Genomic DNA, 18,623 nt, shown 5'->3' on the forward strand with positions numbered 1-18,623 from the left:
TTGAATTTCTCCTGAAAACTAGTAATGATCAAGACAGATGCACCTCACTAGAGAGAACATTCCATAAGCAGGGAACCTCTACCTCTTAGAAGACCCTGTCAAGGGTCAACGTCAACCAGGCATCAGTCAGAGGCAGCACTTCCACAAGTTATGACCTCTGACAGGCCTGCCTTGAATGGAACCATGCACTTTGAGGGGAAACTATGATCCCAGAATGGCGTGGGGTGTGTGTACAAACAGGGAGAACAGAAGAGGAGTGTGAACTTGTGTTAGTGTGCCTGCTTTTGAGAATTCTGGGAAGAAAAGCCAACCTTCTGAAATTCCTTTCCATGTTCACAATTGTTGTGGGAGGCAGGGCTTTTTTTCCAGCCAGATCTTTCTGGAACTCTGTTTGAGCACCTCTCAGGTGGGCGCCATTGCCATTAATAATAGAACAAGGGAGGCATTTGTGGTGAGTTCCGGCACCTCTTTTTCTAGAAAAAGAGCACTGATGGGAGGTAATGGCATATGTGAGAGAAGCAGGTGATACAGCTTGTCCCCCTGTGTGGTGAAAGCAGGAAGAGCAAGCCGTGGGTGACCTACCCCGTTCGCCTTCTCTCCTCACAGGTTAACGGCAGCCAGACCACAGTGGTGGCCTTCTTCATCATGCCAGCCCGGACCAACAACTTCAACGTTGAGACTCTCAAAGGCCAGGCGGTCCGCAAGCAGCTGTGGTGAGTTCCCTTCGCGCAGGACACCCAGATGCTCCCTGAGGGGATCAAAAGCCACAGTACCTGTAACATCCCCTGCTCCAGAAGCCGCTAGGCCTCTCTCTCCCTTTCCAAGAGGTAGAAGAGCCAGTGTGGCGTAGTGGTTAGTGCTGGCCTAGGACTGGAGGGACCCAGGTTCAAATCCCCACACAGTCATAAAGCTCACTGGCTGGTCTTGGGCCAGTCACTCAGGAGGGCTGCCAGGTTTGAGGGGGCTCTGGGCAAAATGTCTTCTGGGCCTCCACCACCACATGCATGCCATGCTGCGTCAGGCTCCCTCAGCCTGATGCCTCCTCCATTGCTGTGCTCCACTTTGTTCCCTCAGCTTACCAGGTGACATCAGGAAGATGTCTCCCCCCACCTAAATATTCACTGCAGAGATTTAGTGCCCACAAGCTCTGCTGTAAATGATAAAAATTGTGGCGGCAAAAAAGGGCATTGCTGTGATGGATGTGTGTCCTCGTATGCTCCTTCTGAGTGCCTGACACCAGGCCTGCTTACTGCTGTGCCGCAGTTATGTTCCCCAGTCCCGTCATAATGGTGCTGATGATCACTGTTTCTCTCAGTCTAACCTGCCGCACAGGGTTGTTGTAAGTATGAATGGGGGAGAATCATGGAGGCTGCATGGAGCGCCTCAGGGGGAAGGCAGAATTATCAAATACTAGAATAAATAAAAATATTGAAATCCACCTTTGCTCTCCAGTCTGCTAGGCTTCACTGACAAAGTCTCACTCAAGGGGGATCCCATAGCCCCCTTGCTCTCCCTGTGTGTACCTCGTGGTCCTGATTTCTGATTCAGAAGCCTTCAGGAATCCTGCCCTAAGTTCATTATTTTTCTCACTCTCCCCTTTCGGATATGGATATTGAAGATTCATTATTGGCTAAAGCTTATTTTCTTCCCGGTTGGGCTGGCACCTTTAACCTTACTAGATACCTACCAATCTAAATGGAAAGCTACACTGCTGGAAAAGCTTAAAGGCTTGGGGATCCCACAGCAGATCCTGATAGCGATAGGCTTCGAGAAAGCTAGGACTACAATTCGCCAGCATATCTGGGACGTAGAATTACAATGCCACATGAGCGAAATGATCAAACATCCAGCAATAAGGGACTATGGGAGAGGTTTCTCTCCAGCTAATTATCTGTCAGGTCTTCAGGTACCCAAATACAGACGGTCTTTTACCCTCGCCAGATTCAACGTTCTCCCTTCTGCCTTACTTCAGGGCAGATTTGAGGGTAAACCATACACAGCACGGGTCTGCCCTTGTGGCTTGTTGGAAGTTAAAACTGCTCCACACGTACTATTACGTTGCCGTCTTTATGAGGATATACGTTTGACTTTTATTACACCTGTTTTGCAAAAGTCCAGGAAAGTATCGGAACTCCATAGTTTAAAACTACTGCAAGAGGACAAGAATCCCAAGACTACATTAAATGTAGCCAAATTCTGTGTGTCTGCAATCAATCGCAGGAAGCAAGTGGTATCCCATAATGACCAAACCCCTAAATGTTAACTACAGGGAGCACGCTAATAATTAATTTTAATCTTTATATTTAAATCCTTGTTATATTCATACTGTCCTTTGTATTTCTGATATATATATATATATTTTTATGATCTGCGATATTGTGTGTGTTGCGGCTGGTCTGTGACCGTATTAATAAATTCATTCATTCATTCATTCACTCTCCCCTTTTTGTTTTAAATCTAGGGACACAGCCAATGCGGTTAAGGAGAAGTTTGGCAAGAAGCTTTACGAATCGCTGCTTGTGTAAGTGGGTCTCCTGTGAGGGAGGGAGGGAAGGGGCTGAACCCCTGGGAATGGGCTGGGTTGCCATGGCTCCAGTGGGTGAGGTCTCAGGGTCTCCTCCCCACACTGTTCTTTGCCTTCTGACATAGACAAATAATATGGGGAGGTGGAGCTCCTCTCTCCTTTATCCATTCCCATCAAGCTCTTCCTTACCTGTTCTTCTGCCTCAGGGGGAATCTTCCTGACATGAACAAAATGCTGGACAAAGAAGATTTCACTATGATGAAGAGAGCCATCTTTGCTACCCAGGTAATAGGGAATTTTCAGAAAAGAATAAGAAATTAGGCCATCATGTGTGGAGGGGAGAGGAGAAGGAGCCAGAGGAGTTAGAGCAGAGGATTCTAGGAAACCTGGCTCTTTAGTTATTTGAGTTAAAATGTTAGCTGAGCTGGATGGTGGCGATTGGATCAGCATTCCTGAATTCACTGAGAGATTTCAGCTGTAAAGATAAAGGGACTCCTGACCATTAGGTCCAGTCATGACCGACTCTGGGGTTGCGGCGCTCATCTTGCTTTATTGGCCGAGGGAGCCAGCGTACAGCTTCCGGGTCATGTGGCCAGCATGACTAAGCCGCTTCTAGCGAACCAGAGCAGCGCACAGAAACGCCGTTTACCTTCCCGCTGGAGCGGTACCTATTTATCTACTTGCACTTTGACGTGCTTTCGAACTGCTAGGTGGGCAGGAGCAGGGACCGAGCAACGGGAGCTCACCCCGTCACGGGGATTCAAACCGCCGACCTTCTGATCGGCAAGTCCTAGGCTGTGTGGTTTAACCCACAGCGCCACCCACGTCCCATTTCAGTTGTAGCCCAAAACGTTAAGAGGACACCAAGCTGGAAAGATCATGAGGAATATCTTAGCCAAGCTATATCTTTTTTGCTGTTGTTGTTAAGGTTTCTATGGTTTTGAATGACATCTATTAATGCGTCTGGGCTTTTCCCCCCCGCTCCCCAACCAGCGCCATTCTTTCCCCCCAGTCTGCACCCACAACATGCTGGATGATTCCACCGACCCCATCCTCAACACCATCCGACGCATCGGCCTCTTCAACAGCAGCGCTGACCGTGTCAAAGTAAGTGGCAGGAGGCCGACTACCTGCGATAGTTTGCCGAGAGTTGAGGCGCTTGGCTGCCTTACAGAAGGAATAAACCTGGTTTTACCACATCAGAAGTTTCAGTCTATAAAGTCTGTGATGTTGGGAAGATGAAGAAAGTTCTTCCGCCACATGCTGAGTGTCAGATTTTCCCAAATCGAACACGGATACTTTTTTGTTGTTGATGGTGGGGATTATTTTATTCTGCTGCTGTGGCTTTCCTCTGGGCCTGGCTGCTTAATGGTGGTCCCTGAGGAGCTGACCTCATGTCCTCTGTAAGGGCCCGGCCTTGTTTGTGAGTTACAATTCCATCCCTGGAGTATATATGAACAGTTTTGTCTGTAGGGACAGGATGTTGGGCAACTGAACTGCCAGCCACTGTGTCTTATCTCTTCCCAGGTCATCTTCCATCCCGAATTCCTGTCTTCCACTAGTCCTCTCCTTCCTGTCGATTATGAGGAGTTTGTTAGAGGCTGCCATTTGGGGGTCTTCCCTTCTTACTACGAGCCGTGGGGCTACACGCCAGGTAGGCTTCTTTGGGAGGGGGGCAATTGGGAGAGTAAAGAAACCCTAATGGTGCAAGGATGGAACTCGAGTTCTGTGGTCAAAACCTGATACTGCAAATATGGATTACCTTTGAGGGGGGCGCTCTGCACAGTTACAAACAGCTTGTCCTCATTGCTCTGAAGTGCTTAATCTTGGCACTTGTTTTTTTATTGCAACGAACAGTTTCACAACCAGGAAGATCAAAGGGCAGGGGGAGGAGCAAGCATGCCAAGGAACAGGTTTGTGTATAACTTGCTGTTCTTCCATGGTGAAACGTCTATGAGGTTACCAGGCAGCCTCCCGTCCACGTGTTGACTGTAGCCAGACCTCCATGGAGTTAAACAAATGTGTTTGTTTTGCTGAACTTATTCTGCTTCTGCTTGTCCTGAAGAGATGCAGAGAACCATGCCAGGCAGTGAAGCCTCAGTCCTTCTGAAATAATGCCAGGCATTTCCTTTAAAAAACAGGAAAAAGCAAAGCGGAGGTTCTCTTTATTCTGAATTCTGTACCTTAAGACCCATTTCTGCACGTGTTCCCTTTGCCATTCCTGGCTATTGTAGGTTACAGTCTCCACCCAACAAACCACAGAGCCTTTCTCAATCTTTTACCTGCATGTTTTCCATCATATTTCCACAGGTGCTTCACTAAGAGGTGGCAGGCATTAAAAGAAAAAGTAGAAGGTTTTAGTGGTCAGAAATACATGTGGCTGCACTAGGTGTATGCTCTGATGTGTGTTTTACTGTTTTGTTTTAATATGCTTTTAGCATGTTCTCAGGTCGCAGGTGGCGCTGTGGTCTAAACCACAGAGCCTAGGGCTTGCCGATCAGAAGGTCGGCGTTTCGAATCCTCAATTTTCTTTTTTTACTTCTGCAAAACTTGGGATTCCCCAAGCATGTTAATATCTCTCTCTTATGTGTGGGTGGTGCTGTTTGGGCTACATAAGGATCAGCACAACTTCCTCCCCCCCCAAAAAAAAACCCACAGTCGATGGATGTGGCAAACCAGAAATGTTGTTTCTATCATGTGGTGAGCCTAAAAGATGGAACCATTAGAAGATGCATTACAATGAGTTAGACTAGTGGCCCATCTCGCCCAGTTTAACCAACACTGATCGGCAGCAGCTTTCCAAGGTGCCCTTTGTGGAGATCCCAGAGTCTGAAGCTTGGGTCTTTTTTGCATTCATAGTAGATGCACTACCACTGAGCTACGACCTTTCCCCCAACATGAAAACTTACGAGGACTATAACTGTTTTAAGCGTTTGGTTTATTGTATTTGCAGTGCCTGATGTTTTTATGGTTACTGTTGCTTTTCTTTTTGTTCCCTTTGTGAATGATGCCATGGCCTTTGGCTAGTGCAATAAAGTTTATGATGATGATGATGATGTTTTAAGTGAGAAAAGTGCAGCTTTTTCTGCAAGTCTGAAACCAGATCTTGTGGACAATTCTGAAGAGAAACCCCTTCGGGCTCGCTGCTACCATCTTCAGCTTGTTAATGTTACCATAGGAAAAAGCACATTGGAGTTTTGCTGGTTGGGTTGGCTGACCACTTTCTTGAGCAGGTCCCAAAGACTTTTAAACCCCAACATCTCTCTCTCTCTCTCTCTCTCTCTCTCTCTCTCTCTCTCTCTCTCTCTTCCCAGCTGAATGCACTGTCATGGGCATCCCCAGCATCTCCACCAACCTCTCCGGCTTTGGCTGCTTCATGGAGGAACATATAGCAGATCCATCTGCCTATGGTTGGTGTTATGAACTGTGAACCAGCACATTTGGGTGCACTTAAACAGACAGGGTAGTACGGTGACCCTATGGGCCAAACCTCGCCTAGCTACAAACACCAGAAAGACTCACTGACTTATCTGGAAATGTGATTTTAATGTTTCCATGATAATAGATAGATAGATAGATAGATAGATAGATAGATAGATAGATAGATTAGGGGTGTGTGTGTGTGTGTGTGTGTGTGTGTGTGTGTGTTACAAGGAGCTCAGGGCAGCATGCAAGGTTCCCCATGCACAAACTTAGACCTTATCATTGCAACAACCCTGTAAGGTGGGCTAAGCTGAGAAAGAGCAAATAGCCCACTTCACAGCTAACTGCGGATTTGAACGTGGGTCTCCCAGTCCCAACCACTAACTCTACCCAATACTACACCAAACTGGTTGTATCTGTCTGACGCTCGGATTTTACCTGAAATGGTATTCAGGCTGCATACACTGCATATTTCTCCCACATGGGGGTAGACAGGAAGGATGGCACCAATTCATGTGGTTGAGAAGAGAACTAGAAAAGGCTCGTGTGTCAGAACCTCTCTCAAATCATGCTATGGGGGTTGGAGGGGCTGCCACTTCCTTGTCCGCATTAGATACAGCCATTAAGTCATTCCACTCTGACTGCTCCTTCAATGGGTTTGAGCCACGAGAAGCCTGGGTTTTCTGAAAAGGAAAGAAAAAGTAACTACTGGGTTTTTGGGGGAAGACTTTTGACACTGGATTCTAAAAACATATTTTAAGAAAAAATGAGGATTCAGCCAGACTGAGCGAAGGGTTGAGGGAACTGAGAGTTCTTTGGCCTTGAGAAAGGAAATTCAGTGGGACCCAACGCATTAGAGCAAAGGATGCTGGGAGCCCATGACCCTTGGCGTCTCAGGCTGAGGGGATAGAAGACCAAAGCTTCACACATCATTTGGGCTCCAGCAATATAGACTGATCACAAATTGCCAGTGCTGGGCAAATAGAGCTGAGTACCACAGAGACGGCTGTGGGGCAGGAAAGAGCAGATTTGTATTGTGTTTGTGTGCTTCAAATGATGACCATTCATTTGGGAACAGGAAGTTCAGGCCTGTGCTTCAGTTTCATCCATTCTTAGCTCTGCATATTGGATTAGAGTGACGTGTGTCCTTTAACCCTTTCTGAATCTACCAGGGATCTACATCCTTGACCGGCGTTTCCGGGCCTTGGACGAGTCGTGCACGCAGTTGACCTCTTTCCTCTACAGCTTCTGTCAGCAGACGCGGCGGCAACGCATCATCCAGCGAAACCGCACAGAGCGGCTCTCCGACCTCTTAGACTGGAAATACCTGGGCAGGGTGAGCTTCCCTGCAGCAGCGGGAGGGTGGACATATCGGGAATATTGGGAGCGCCAGGGCAGATAAAGGAAAAAGCACTTCTTCATGCAGCATATTGTTAAACTTTGGAACTCCCTCCCACAAGAGGAGTGATGGCCACCAACTCAGGTGGCTTCGAAAGAGGGTTGGACAGATTCAGGAAGGACAAGCCTACTAGCCACAATGGCTTTGTTCTGCCTCAGCGGTCAGATACATTATACCTCTGAATACTTGGAATCGCAGGTGGCCAGAGGGCTGCTGTCCAAGCCTCACCTTGCAGGCTTTCCACAGGCATCTGGTTGGTCACTGTGAGAACAGGATGCTGGACAAGATGGGTCATTGGCCCGATCTTGCAGACTCTTCTTACGTTCATGTGTTGTTGTATCTCACCCCACTGTGGCAATCTCTTTCCTGCTCTTCCCTGGCATTTCATCAGCCTCCTTCAGTTCTCCACATGCTGCAGCTCACCTCTTTGCCACCAGAGGGTGCTCATTCCAAAGGTCAGCTCTGGCCATGTTTCCCAAATGCCTCTCCTGAAACTTAACCCAGCCATCATTAGCGTGTTTTTTAACTTGCCTTCTGTGGCGCTTGCTGGAAGGGGAGACAAGAGTGAGGAAGGGTCAGGAGTATTAACTTCTGCTGAGTACCAGACGTGGAACAGCCCAGGTCTGTGTGGCGTAAGGGCCTTAGACTGCCTCTGTGAATCCGCAGAGTGTCTTTCTCTTGCCACTGAGTCCCAACAACTGTGTCCTGGACATCTGGAGATAGGATGAAGAATGCCTGAGCCTCCAAACCTCTCACTTTATAAATGGCTTCCAGATGAGTGTTTCTGAGGCCTATTTTGAGCTGGCGGGGGGGGGGGGCTCTTGCACTCCACTGTACAAAAATATCTCCACATACAGAAAATGAGTATAGGCGACTCTCAACTTAACGCAAGGGTTACGTTCCAGGAATCACGTGTAATGCCAAAGTGGCGCATATTGTGTGCTCAGTGGCAGTTGGGATTGCCAAAGTTGTTTTCCCTGGAACCCCTCTTCCTTTCCCTTTTTTAAAAAAAATGTTTGCCACGTGCGTAGAGCTGAAAGCCTACAAGTTAAATGTGTGTATGTTACAAGTTTCCTGCATATGATTTCAGCTTGGGTGTCAGTGGAAGAAAGTAAGTTGCAAGGGAGTATATAATAAGGGAGTCTCTCTAATGTCCCTTTCCCCCCTGTCTCCTTCCTCCCTTTGCAGTACTACATGTATGCCCGCCACATGGCACTAGCAAAGGCATTCCCTGACAACTTCACCTACGAGCCGCATGAACCAACAGCGGTAAGGCACCATGTGGCCAAGGAGAGGGGTGGGGGAACATAAATCTGATTTATTTGGGGTTCTTTACCCCGGGAGGGGCAGGTACCACTTACCTAGTGCGCAGGGCCATAGTTCAGCAGTAGGCTTGTATGCAGGGCTTTTTTCGCAGCCAGAATTCAGTTCTAGCACCTCTCAGGTGAGCACCATTGCCATTATAAGAGAACAAGGGAGGCGTTCATGGCAAGTTCCAGCACTTCTTTTTCCGGAAAAATAGCCCTGCTTTGTATGTATGTACAATGTCTGGAAACCACAGGAGGGGAGTGCATGTTTCCGAGCACAATTCAAAGTGTTGGTGCTGACCTTTAAAGCCCTAAACTGCCTCAGTCCAGTATACCTGAAGGAGTGTCTTCACCCCCATTGTTCAGCCCAGACGCTGAGATCCAGCGCCGAGGGCCTTCTGGTGGTTCCCTCGCTGTGAGAAGCCACATTACAGGAAACCAGACAGAGGGCCTTCTCGGTAGTGGCGCCCACCCGGTGGAATGCCCTCCCATCAGATATCAAGGAAATAAACAACTATCTGACTTTTAGAAGACATCTGAAGGCACCCCTGTTTAGGGAAGTTCTTAATGTTTGATGCTGCATTGTTTTTAATATTCAGTTGGGAGCCGCCCAGAGTGGCTGGGGAAACTCAGCCAGATGGGTGGGGTATAAATAATAAATTATTATTATTATTATTATTATTATTATTATTATTATTATTATTATTATTATTATTATTATTTTATTTATTTATTTATTTATTTATTTATTTATTTATTTATTTATTTATTAATTATATAAGCTTGAATCCTTCTTGTGGGTTTCCCCAAAAGCATTTGGCTGGCCCCTCTGAGAACAGGAGGCTGGACCCGATGGGCGACTGGCCAGATGCAGCAGGGCTCTTCTTATGTCCAGTAGAAAGGAATTTGGGTACCGGGGTTGGGTTATTTTAATAATAATAATAATAATAATAATATGGATGTCATCTGTGTGCACAGCAATTGAGGGCAGGCTCCTGCAAAGAGCAGGCCGCCTAATACTTCTCAGTGGGAAGAAATACTCATTTAGGTTCCTTAGGCAGAGCTGTGACAGGGCAGACTTCCCCACACCGGTCCCCTCCTGGTGGTTTGGACAAGACGCCCCAGGCAGTGCAGCCAATGGTGAGGGGAGTTGTGGCCCAGCGACACCAGAAGGCACCAGGCTGAGGAAGTCTGAGGCAGGGCAAATTAACTAGAAAGTTGTGTCAAAGACTTCATGGAAAACGTGGGTGTTGAGGCAGGGTTCAAGGCACTGCAGTCAGTGAGGGAGCTGGGGTGGAGTCACGTGATTCCTTCTCTCTTGTGCCCTATCTCATGCCTCGTTTCTGTTTCGTTTCCCTGCCCCCCCCCCGCAGGCTGAGGGCTTCCGCTACCCCCGCCCGGCCTCGGTGCCGCCATCCCCCTCAGTCTCCCGCCACTCCAGCCCCCACCACAGCGAGACAGAAGAGGACGACGAGCGCTACGACGAGGACGAAGAGGCGGAGAAGGACCGGCAGAACATCAAGTCCCAGGCGCTGATGGGCAGTGTCCCCGAGTGGCGCAAGCGCTCCAAGAAGGGCTCCAGCGAAGCGAGCGTATCCTCCACCGCCAGCACCCCAACCCCCAGCAGCCCCAGCGACCTCAGCAGCCCCACCAACTCCCTGAGCGAGGAGAGGAATTAGCTGGGGGTAGAGAGAGGGGGCCGGTTGCGCCCCGGCTCGCCTTCCCGCTCCTTTCCACACCTTGCCCCCCCACCCCCATAGGTCAGCTGTTCTCTGGTGCTGGATTCTGAAACCTTCCTGGAGTGCAGTAGGGTTCTAGCATGTTCCGGAACTGAGGAGGGTCTCGGGGCTGGCGCGTTTCTAACGCCAATCTGTGTAAGGCTGTCTGCTCTGGATTGCGTCGTTGTGGAAGTTGCCGGGAGGCGGTGGCGCCCGTGCTGTGGAACGGGCAAGGAAATGGCTGCTTTAGACCACCAGGTGCATCGTTCCTGTGTTCAGCTTGACCTAGAATGTGAGGCGGCATGTTCCCCCACCCGACAAGCGTGCCGCCAACTTTTGGGAAGGAGCTGTCATGATGTTCGTGAGGGTCCTTCTCTGCTCGGGGGAGAGCTGCCCCTGGGACACAGGAGGGGTCGTTGTGGTTTTTGGTGCCCATGGCTAAACCGGTGACTAGATAGGTGCGGAGTCTAGAGATGTAGCAACGTTGCCCCCAGATGTGCCACTGACTCGGAAGAACTGCAGCCTTTTTTAAAAAACGAATGTTCGAGGACATAGTCTTGTAAGTTCCTGATCCTTTTTATAGTAGTTGGTTGGGTGCGGTGTGTGTGTGTGACTAGCAAAGTTCTGGAACTTTAACTTGAGGAGGCCAGAAGCATTTTAAAAGCCATTGGCCCCCTCTGCTCGAGAGTGCTGCTTATCAGGAGAGAGGCGGTCTTTCCCACTACAATGCATTTTGAATAAATTGGGTGTGTATCTTATCTGCCTTCTGGTTTTGTTTTTCCCAAGGAATTTGTGAAGCCCTTGAAAATGAAGGCCCTAGTATGTGAGAGGCAGGAATTCTGGACCTTTTGGGAAACGAAGCTGTCGGGAGAGATCCTAAAGGGTGGTGTAGTCCACTTGTTGTGGGATGTGTCTGGCTCCGGGGGTATTATTGCCTTCGTTTCTAGAGTGATCAAGGGAGAGGAGTAGGTGCGCAGCATTCTAGGGTGGAAGAAACTCCTCTTGTGGCTCTGCTCTGGAGTGGAATAGGAGAACTGACCAGAGGTTCCTTCCCAGGGCGGCTGAAAGGGACGTTTTCTTTCTGAAGCCATATTCATAGCCTAGGAACTGTTTCTCCTAGTGGACACTCAACATTCTGGGACAATTATAAGTGCAATATTATTCATTCTGTGTGGGTTTTGTTTTTTTTTAAAGTACCATGTTGACCTTAGTGAGGGCGAAGGGCACAGCAGGTGAGCCAACTGCCTGCTTACAAAGGATGGTGTAATAAGGTATATGAGAATAGTCTTACATTTCTCTTGCTTCAGGAATGCAGTCTTAAAGCCATCGCCCCTTCTGTAGAGGATGCCTGGCATACACCCTTGTAGAAAGGCAAGCAGTTCTGAGTGGCGATTGTTGCTAGGGGAAGGTTTAGAAGGTTGCGCACTGTGAAACACGCATGTTCTTTAATGGCCCTAAGAGCCCCAGCGTGAGAGGCTCTGAGAAGATAGGCAAGCTGCTGGCATCGTAGGGTGCGCTTCCGTTGTAGCCCCCAGCTGCTCTTCATAGGGTGACCCCCCCCCCCATGGCTGTCATATTGGGGGTGTTGGAAGACAGGACATAGCTGTTGAGATCAGAGCGTGCTATGACATTCTGGGCCGCTGTGTTGCAAACTCTGAGCCTGGGGTGGCGGTGATGATGCAGGAGGGCTGCATGTCCCAAGCAGGTTCCCGATTTGTTCAGAGCAGCAGAGGGAATGCTTCTGAAAGGGTGTAAGACATTTAACTGTAGTTGGCACGGGGATATTCTGTCCAGCACAAGAGAGACTACCTCGTGGGTACAGCAAAATGCCAACACACACGAGAGTCACTTCAGTTCTGCATCTGCTGCCAACTTTGGCAACAAGGAAGGAAAATCACTTTTTAAAAAACCTGACTCTTTCCCTGTGGCCTAGGGTAATTTATATCCCCCTCGGATTGTGCCTCCTGTTCCTATGGACTGCCTGACCTCCTACGCTTGGATCATGAGCCAGTTCTCCCCTTCTCACCAACTCTGCTTATTGAGGACTCCCTTTAGTTGAAGGTCCCATCATGAGCCAACACCCTTTTATCCAGTCTCTTCCACCCCCACCCCCTGAAGAAAACCCCCGAGATTTTATTTATAGTTGTTGAAATATGCTTGAGGTTTTTGTTTTTGGTCTCTTGTCTCTCTCCCTCCCCCTCCCCTTGGTGTGGAGAATCAATTCTGAAGAACAAAAGCTGCTTGCGAGACACAACTCAAATATTTAAAGAATAAATTTTGCTTTGAAAAAGTGTGTTCCAGTACAGTGGCTGTGAAAGTGAAATGGGAAAAGGGGTCTTTTCTTCAGAAGGAAAAGCACCTTTTGGAGGCGGACGGTGCTCCAGAGTTCAGTGGGAAGAGGAGGAGCACGTGGTTTGCTGGCAGTGGGGCCCAAGGCCTGCTCATGCTAATCTCTGCTTCAGATTATCTTGGCTAGCAAATACTGGTTTAACATACACTGCAGTACTGCGCACAGTTGGCAATACACCGACAGTACAAGACTAGACCGAATGGTCTGTCTTGGGAGAAGGCAGCTCTCAACCCTGATTTTTAATTTAGAGCCTTGCCTGAAAAAGTAGGACCTCAACCCAAGATGCACAACACCCAGCCCCACAGTTGCAAAACAATCAATTGAAAAGTACCAAGTTGAGCCACCCACATCCTACTTGAGGGGTAGGTAGAAGGTAGAGTAAGGAGTCCCTTGTAGGTCTCATCTTCATAGAATTTTTCCCTTCTCCAATGCAGTCAGAATGTGAGTTGCAATGGAATTCAGGACAGATGGAAGTAATTCATTCCCCCTGCAGTGTGTACTAGGGTGTGGTTTCAGCTCCACATCCATCACTGCCAGTACCTACACTGGTGGGAGATGCAATGGTCCCCAACAAATCCAGGGAGGCTGAGGCAGGGCCACCCAATGACTTTCCACCCCCTACTTAAGTCTACATCATAGGGTTGTGGCAAAGATGACATGGGAAAGGGGAGTGAAAGAGAAAGAACTATGCATGCCACTTTAAGCATGAAGGATGAGGTAGATTTGGCTGTCCAAACTAAACTCTTACCTACCAACATGGTAGACCAGTGAATAGTATCTGCCAGCAACATAGCAGGAGATTCATGTCTTGGTTGGTTGCAGAATGCTGTATGGGACAACTTTTGGCTCTAATCTGAAAAGGTAACTTTTTCTTTGCATCTGAAGGGATGCATTCAAGTATTAAATGACTCTTCTGACTGCCCAAGTATCACGCCTTCGTACCCCGGTAGTTATACATACAAGCCACACAAAGTAGTAGTGCTTAATGCCAAGTTTATTTAATGCCAGTTACAGACTTTTCCCTCCCTGTAGATGGACAGGGTTACAGAGGCCTCACTGATTAAGCAGCCAGCTTTCGAGAGAACAGGATAACACAAAGCAGAACACACTTCTGGCGGACGAGGCTGCAGGAGTCGGGAGGGAACCAGCATCTCTGGATTCAGTCACTGGACTCTCCCAGGGTGAGACGATCAAAGAGGTATTCACCAAGGCCCTCTTCTTTGGCACGCACACGCTTGAGGTTGGTCACGTGGTCCCCAAGCTTCTTGATCAGTTTCACCTCCTCATCCAGGAAATGGGTCTCCAGGAAGTCACACAGCTTGGGAGGAGAGAGGAAGAGAAGGGTGGCCATAGAAAGCTGGAGCTCACAATTCAATGGGAAATCAGCCAAACTGGCCTCTGGGGGCTCAACTCAGACTAGTAGTGTTGTCTTTTAAGGTACCACAAGAACTTGTTTTTGCTGCAACAAACACACCCTTCTGGAAATTAATGCAGGTAAGACGTCTCATTATGCTTGCATATATCCCATGGCACTGGGCACAAAGAATTCAGCAGTCCAGCCATCTTTAGTCTTACAAAGAGGCAAATTGTCTAGTCCTTAAATAAACCTGTACACAAATCTAGGAAGACTTTAGATGTTTAGTATACCTGTTCAATCGACTGGTGTGGGGTAAGTACTTAGCTTAATTCTGGTGAATGGTGAGAGCCAGTCTGTATAGTCAGTGGTCCCCAAGCTTGTAACACACACACAAAACAGTATGCCCATTTTGAGGCCCGTTTTATGAAGTTGATTAGTGGGCACTGATAGGAAAGGCGACATGACCCCTCCAGCAAGACTTACATGGGGATCTGTGTGGCTGGTGGCAACCTTGTGTAAGTCCAGCAGAGCCTGGTTCAAATTCTTCTCCAGCTTAAGGGCCGCATCCATGGCAGCAGCTCCGTTGGTCCACTCGTCACGTTCTGGTTTCTGAAGTTAAAGGCAGAGAAGACTCATGAGAGAGCCTGCCAATTGCAGCACCTTCATGCCCAGCAGCTCTTACATCCCGTTCTGCAATGTTCTACACCTTCAGCATCAACAACCCACTAGGGCCAACAGAAATGGAGCTAAATTGGGAGCAGGGAGGACAGCATGGGAGAAGCCCAATGTTAGCAGAAGTACTTTTTCCCTGTAAGAATAAAGCCTAAAGCAGCCAAAATGCAACCCGATGAGAACTGGGCATGCTCCTTAGCAACATAATGTTTTAGTGGGGGAAAAGGAGGTGAAGGAATGCCCTCCTTGAGTTTCTTTTAAGATCTTGTGTGTGGGCATGGTACCCTGAACAGGAGCACTCCTACTTTGAAGATACACTGCAACATTTAGTTGTACTTGTTCTTTCTATGCACGGCTGCTAACATTCTGCAGTCAGACTTGCAGAACAAAGCAGCTGCTTGCATTTCATACCACTAATCCACCCCCAATTCATCAGATGGGAACAGATGAAGCTACAATATTGATGGAGCAATAAACAGGTGTACCTTAGAGAGCTTACTGGGAGTGCCAAGTTTGCCGGGGGGCGGGCATACAACGCACACTTTAAAATGCAATTCAGAGTACAAGAGCATGCCATAAACATAACAGTGTGCTATGGAAAAGCTGTTACAACACACCCAACAAGTCAAGAGGAAGCCTGAGCTTTGAAGGGGGAAAGCGGACATTATTTCTGCCACTCCCATTCCTCCTTTCCATGACTGAGGCCTTGATCCACCACCACAACACCCCTCCTGTCCAAGCCACCCGCATTCTCACTTTGACATCCTGCAGGACAACTCGGCCTCCACGGCGGTTCTGGAAGGTCAGGAGCTTCTCTGCTTGTTCGTGCTTCTCCTCAGAGAGGTGCCGGAAGAAGGATGAGAACTTGGATAAGGCCACATCATCCCGGGTGAAGTAAAAACCCTGAAAGGGAGAAAAAGAGGCAAGGGCTCAGATTCAAGATTTACTCAAAGAGGAACTAGAAATGAACACAAAATGTTCCCAGTTCCAATCCAATAAATATTTACTGTTTGTAGCCATAGGCCACTGAAAATACAGTAAAATTCCTATTGGACCAGACATACAAATGTGGGAAAATGTACACTCAAGTTTAAAAATGCAACCAGCTTTTATTTATTACTACATTATTATATTTATATCGCACCCTTCCTCCAAGAACTCAAGGTGGTCTCCCCATACCCGTTCTATTCTCAAAACAATCCGGTTACCCAGTGAGCTTCGTGGCCTAGGGATCTGAACCCTGGTCTCCCAGGTCCTAGTCCAACACCAACCACTATACAGTAGTACCTCTGGTTAAGAACTTAATTTGTTCTTGAGATCCGTTCTTAACCTGAAACTGTTCTTAACCTGAGGTACCACTTTAGCTAATGGAGCCTCCCGCTGCTGCTGTGCCGCCGCCACACAATTTCTGTTCTCATCCTGAAGCCAAGTTCTTAACCTGAGGTACTATTTCTGGGTTAGTGGAGTCTGTAACCTGAAGCATATGTAACCTGAAGTACCACTGCACCAAACAAACTGGTGTCGTAATGGGAGGAGAAAATCTCCCTAGCCACTTTCTGCCCATCAATAATTTTACACACCTCTGCCCTGTTCCTTCCCATTAATTGCCTTTTCTCCAGACTAAAAAACTCCAAATGTTGAAATGGTTCCTCACAAAGGAACTGTTACGATTTATGAAGTGTATAGAGACCCCTCAGAGGCAGCAACATTCCTTGGCTGGAAACCAGGGCAAGTTAACTTACCTAACAAATGCAATGGCAATATTTTAGGATTTATCCAAATCTAGCTATAATTCCCCCAGCCCAATTTAACCCACACAAGAGGAGTTCAAGAGACAGACTGGATGGCGCCTCCATTTCAGGCCTTTTAGGAAGACAGGTGGGGAGGTTAGGGTTGTTGTTTTGAAATCATTAACGCTGTATCTTCACAATGTTATTTGTTCAGACCACACCACTCAAGGGAACTTAGCAGTGGGTAAACAGGAGGGCATCGGACTTTGCCACAGCCCACAATGGAGGGAAGGGATGAAGAAAGAAGCAGGCAGCAGACTAATGGGGAGGGAACAAAATGGAGACAGAAGCTGTACAGACGCTAGTCTCCTTTTTTTAAAAAAGCACATTCTTCCCCTCAAATAGTTTTTTGGCCTCTGCTTCCCTCCTACAAACATTACTGGCATGTGGCCCCTGGAATATTGCTCTGGGGAGCACTGTGGCCCTCAGTCAGAAGATCCCCCCCCCCAGATCTCGAGGACAGTGGAGGGAGCTAAGATGTTGACATGAAAAAATGTCCCACGCAATCATGGCTGCCAGGTCCACTCCTATTTTGCAAGACGCAACAGCTAGACCGGGAGATTTAGGAACAAGGAGACCCAGGCGCCTGCCTGCTCCATCTCTTTCAAGGGCAGGAAAATACAGACATAGCCAATGAGAATCCAAACAGCCACTACCAGCCATCAGACAAAGACAGCTTTCTGCACTGAGGTGAAGTAGCAACACTGGGAAGAAAGCAACAGGGGGGAGATTTTTTTGGAAAATGCCCTTCTCTTTTATAACCCAAAAAATGATGCACTATTTAGAAAAGACTGTGCTGTTGGAAGGCAAACGCCCATTAATCAGTCAATAGCTGGAAAGATTAAGCTATCAGATTTCCCTGACTGGAAAGGTAATTCACCTGAAACCCCTAAGTGCTGAATTCCCCTAAAGAGGGACCTTTTTATTGTTTAGAATTTTTGAGAGAAAAGCCACCCTCAGTAGGTTTAGAGCTTAAAAAAACAAGCTCCTGCACTATCCATTGTCATCCTTGCACCCTGTAAGATGCTTTGGGACTACAATTCCTTTTTACAACTGTGCTCGCTGGGGCTGATGGGAGTTGTAGTCCAAATCTCCCGGAGGGCACCCGGCTGGCATCCAGCGGACTAGAAGATGCTGCGAGAGAGCAACACACCCTTACCAGAAAGGAAAACCGCACCTGCTGAATTTCTACCTGCCACGTACCCGTGGAAAAGCAAAACGGAGCATTAATCGCATGCCCAATGAACATGAGAGACCAAAAAGATTAGCAACAGATTATTAAAAGCCGTGGCTTCGCCTCCTCCCCTCCCCTCTGGACGCTCACCAGGGACAGGTAGTTGTAGCTGGCATGGAGAAACTGGTTGACCAAGCGGTTCACTCCGGCTTCGCTCTGGGCGTCGTAGTTCTGGCGGACCTGGGAACTCATGGTGCAAATCGGCGACTGGACTGGCTGGCTTACGGATGAAGATGATGGGGCGGCGGCCGCGATCCTGCTCCGTTCAAGCACTGTTGAAGCAAGAGCAAAGGAGCGAAGGCCAGGAAAAGGAGCGATCTGAGCTGGGTGCGCCCGGACAGGGGCTTTTATAGGCAGCCTGGGAGGCTCTTCCAGGGACCTCCCTCCGCGAGGAGCGCAAAGGCTCCGCCCCGTTTGCTCGCTGATAGGGAAGCAGCTGAGGCTTTCTGGCTTCGGCAAGGGGATTGAAATAAGTCCGATTTTTAAAGGGGAGGGGGGAAAGTTCCACGGGTTCTCAACGATCTGCAGCCCTTGAAGGTGTTACCAAGGGACAAGGTGCCTTTGCGTTGCAATAAAATCTTTACATGCAAAAAAGAAAATGTAATGCCCAGAGATACAGCTATAGGTGCAGTGCTTTTTTTCTTTAAACATGTTTAGGGGTACTCTCATTTTGACTCAAGAAAATCACCATTTTATAGTTCAAATCGAGGGAAAGAAATACAGTAAATGGACAAAAGTATAAAGATTCACAAAATGTTTAGGGGTATGTGTATACCTGCGTCCCCCCCCCGAAAAAAGCACTGTATAGTGTGTTAAAAAATCCTTTGTGATTAAAAAAATCCTGTGTGT

General features: G+C 48.1%; 2 protein-coding genes across 2 annotated transcripts in view; one reads left to right on the forward strand and one right to left on the reverse strand.

Annotated features, from left to right (window-relative positions):
* The window catches only part of GYS1 (glycogen synthase 1), a 30,019-nt gene extending 17,358 nt beyond the window's left edge, over positions 1–12,661 (forward strand). Inside the window, exons 9-17 of the mRNA XM_081169043.1 lie at positions 607–713; positions 2,462–2,521; positions 2,731–2,809; positions 3,518–3,631; positions 4,052–4,178; positions 5,839–5,934; positions 7,120–7,283; positions 8,535–8,615; positions 10,027–12,661. Coding sequence (XP_081025169.1) covers positions 607–713; positions 2,462–2,521; positions 2,731–2,809; positions 3,518–3,631; positions 4,052–4,178; positions 5,839–5,934; positions 7,120–7,283; positions 8,535–8,615; positions 10,027–10,332 — 1,134 coding nt within the window. The 3' untranslated portion in view covers positions 10,333–12,661. The remainder of the gene's footprint in view (positions 1–606; positions 714–2,461; positions 2,522–2,730; positions 2,810–3,517; positions 3,632–4,051; positions 4,179–5,838; positions 5,935–7,119; positions 7,284–8,534; positions 8,616–10,026) is intronic.
* Positions 12,662–13,697: 1,036 nt separating this feature from the next.
* On the reverse strand, positions 13,698–18,097 carry LOC308572740 (ferritin light chain, oocyte isoform-like). The gene is made up of 4 exons (XM_081169108.1): positions 17,865–18,097; positions 15,507–15,653; positions 14,562–14,687; positions 13,698–14,039 (listed from the first exon to the last, which is right to left on the reverse strand). Exons 1-4 carry the CDS (start codon positions 17,964–17,966, stop codon positions 13,881–13,883), a joined length of 534 nt encoding a protein of 177 aa, XP_081025234.1. The 5' UTR covers positions 17,967–18,097; the 3' UTR covers positions 13,698–13,880.
* Positions 18,098–18,623: the final 526 nt, after the last annotated feature.

The sequence above is a fragment of the Podarcis bocagei genome, assembly GCF_964188305.1.
Source record: "Podarcis bocagei genome assembly, chromosome: 13".
In the NCBI taxonomy this organism is placed as follows: Eukaryota; Metazoa; Chordata; class Lepidosauria; order Squamata; family Lacertidae; genus Podarcis; species Podarcis bocagei.

What these genes read in the sequence shown, in the direction of transcription:
- LOC308572740 (XM_081169108.1), bottom strand. Translation starts at nt 17,966, where the DNA reads ATGAGTTCCCAGGTCCGCCAGAACTACGACGCCCAGAGCGAAGCCGGA. An exon ending in GCTACAACTACCTGTCCCTG is followed by an intron (nt 15,654 to 17,864) that starts GTGAGCGTCCAG and finishes TCTCCCTTTCAG; the next exon opens with GGTTTTTACTTCACCCGGGA. An exon ending in CCAGCCACACAGATCCCCAT is followed by an intron (nt 14,040 to 14,561) that starts GTAAGTCTTGCT and finishes TCTCCTCCCAAG; the next exon opens with CTGTGTGACTTCCTGGAGAC.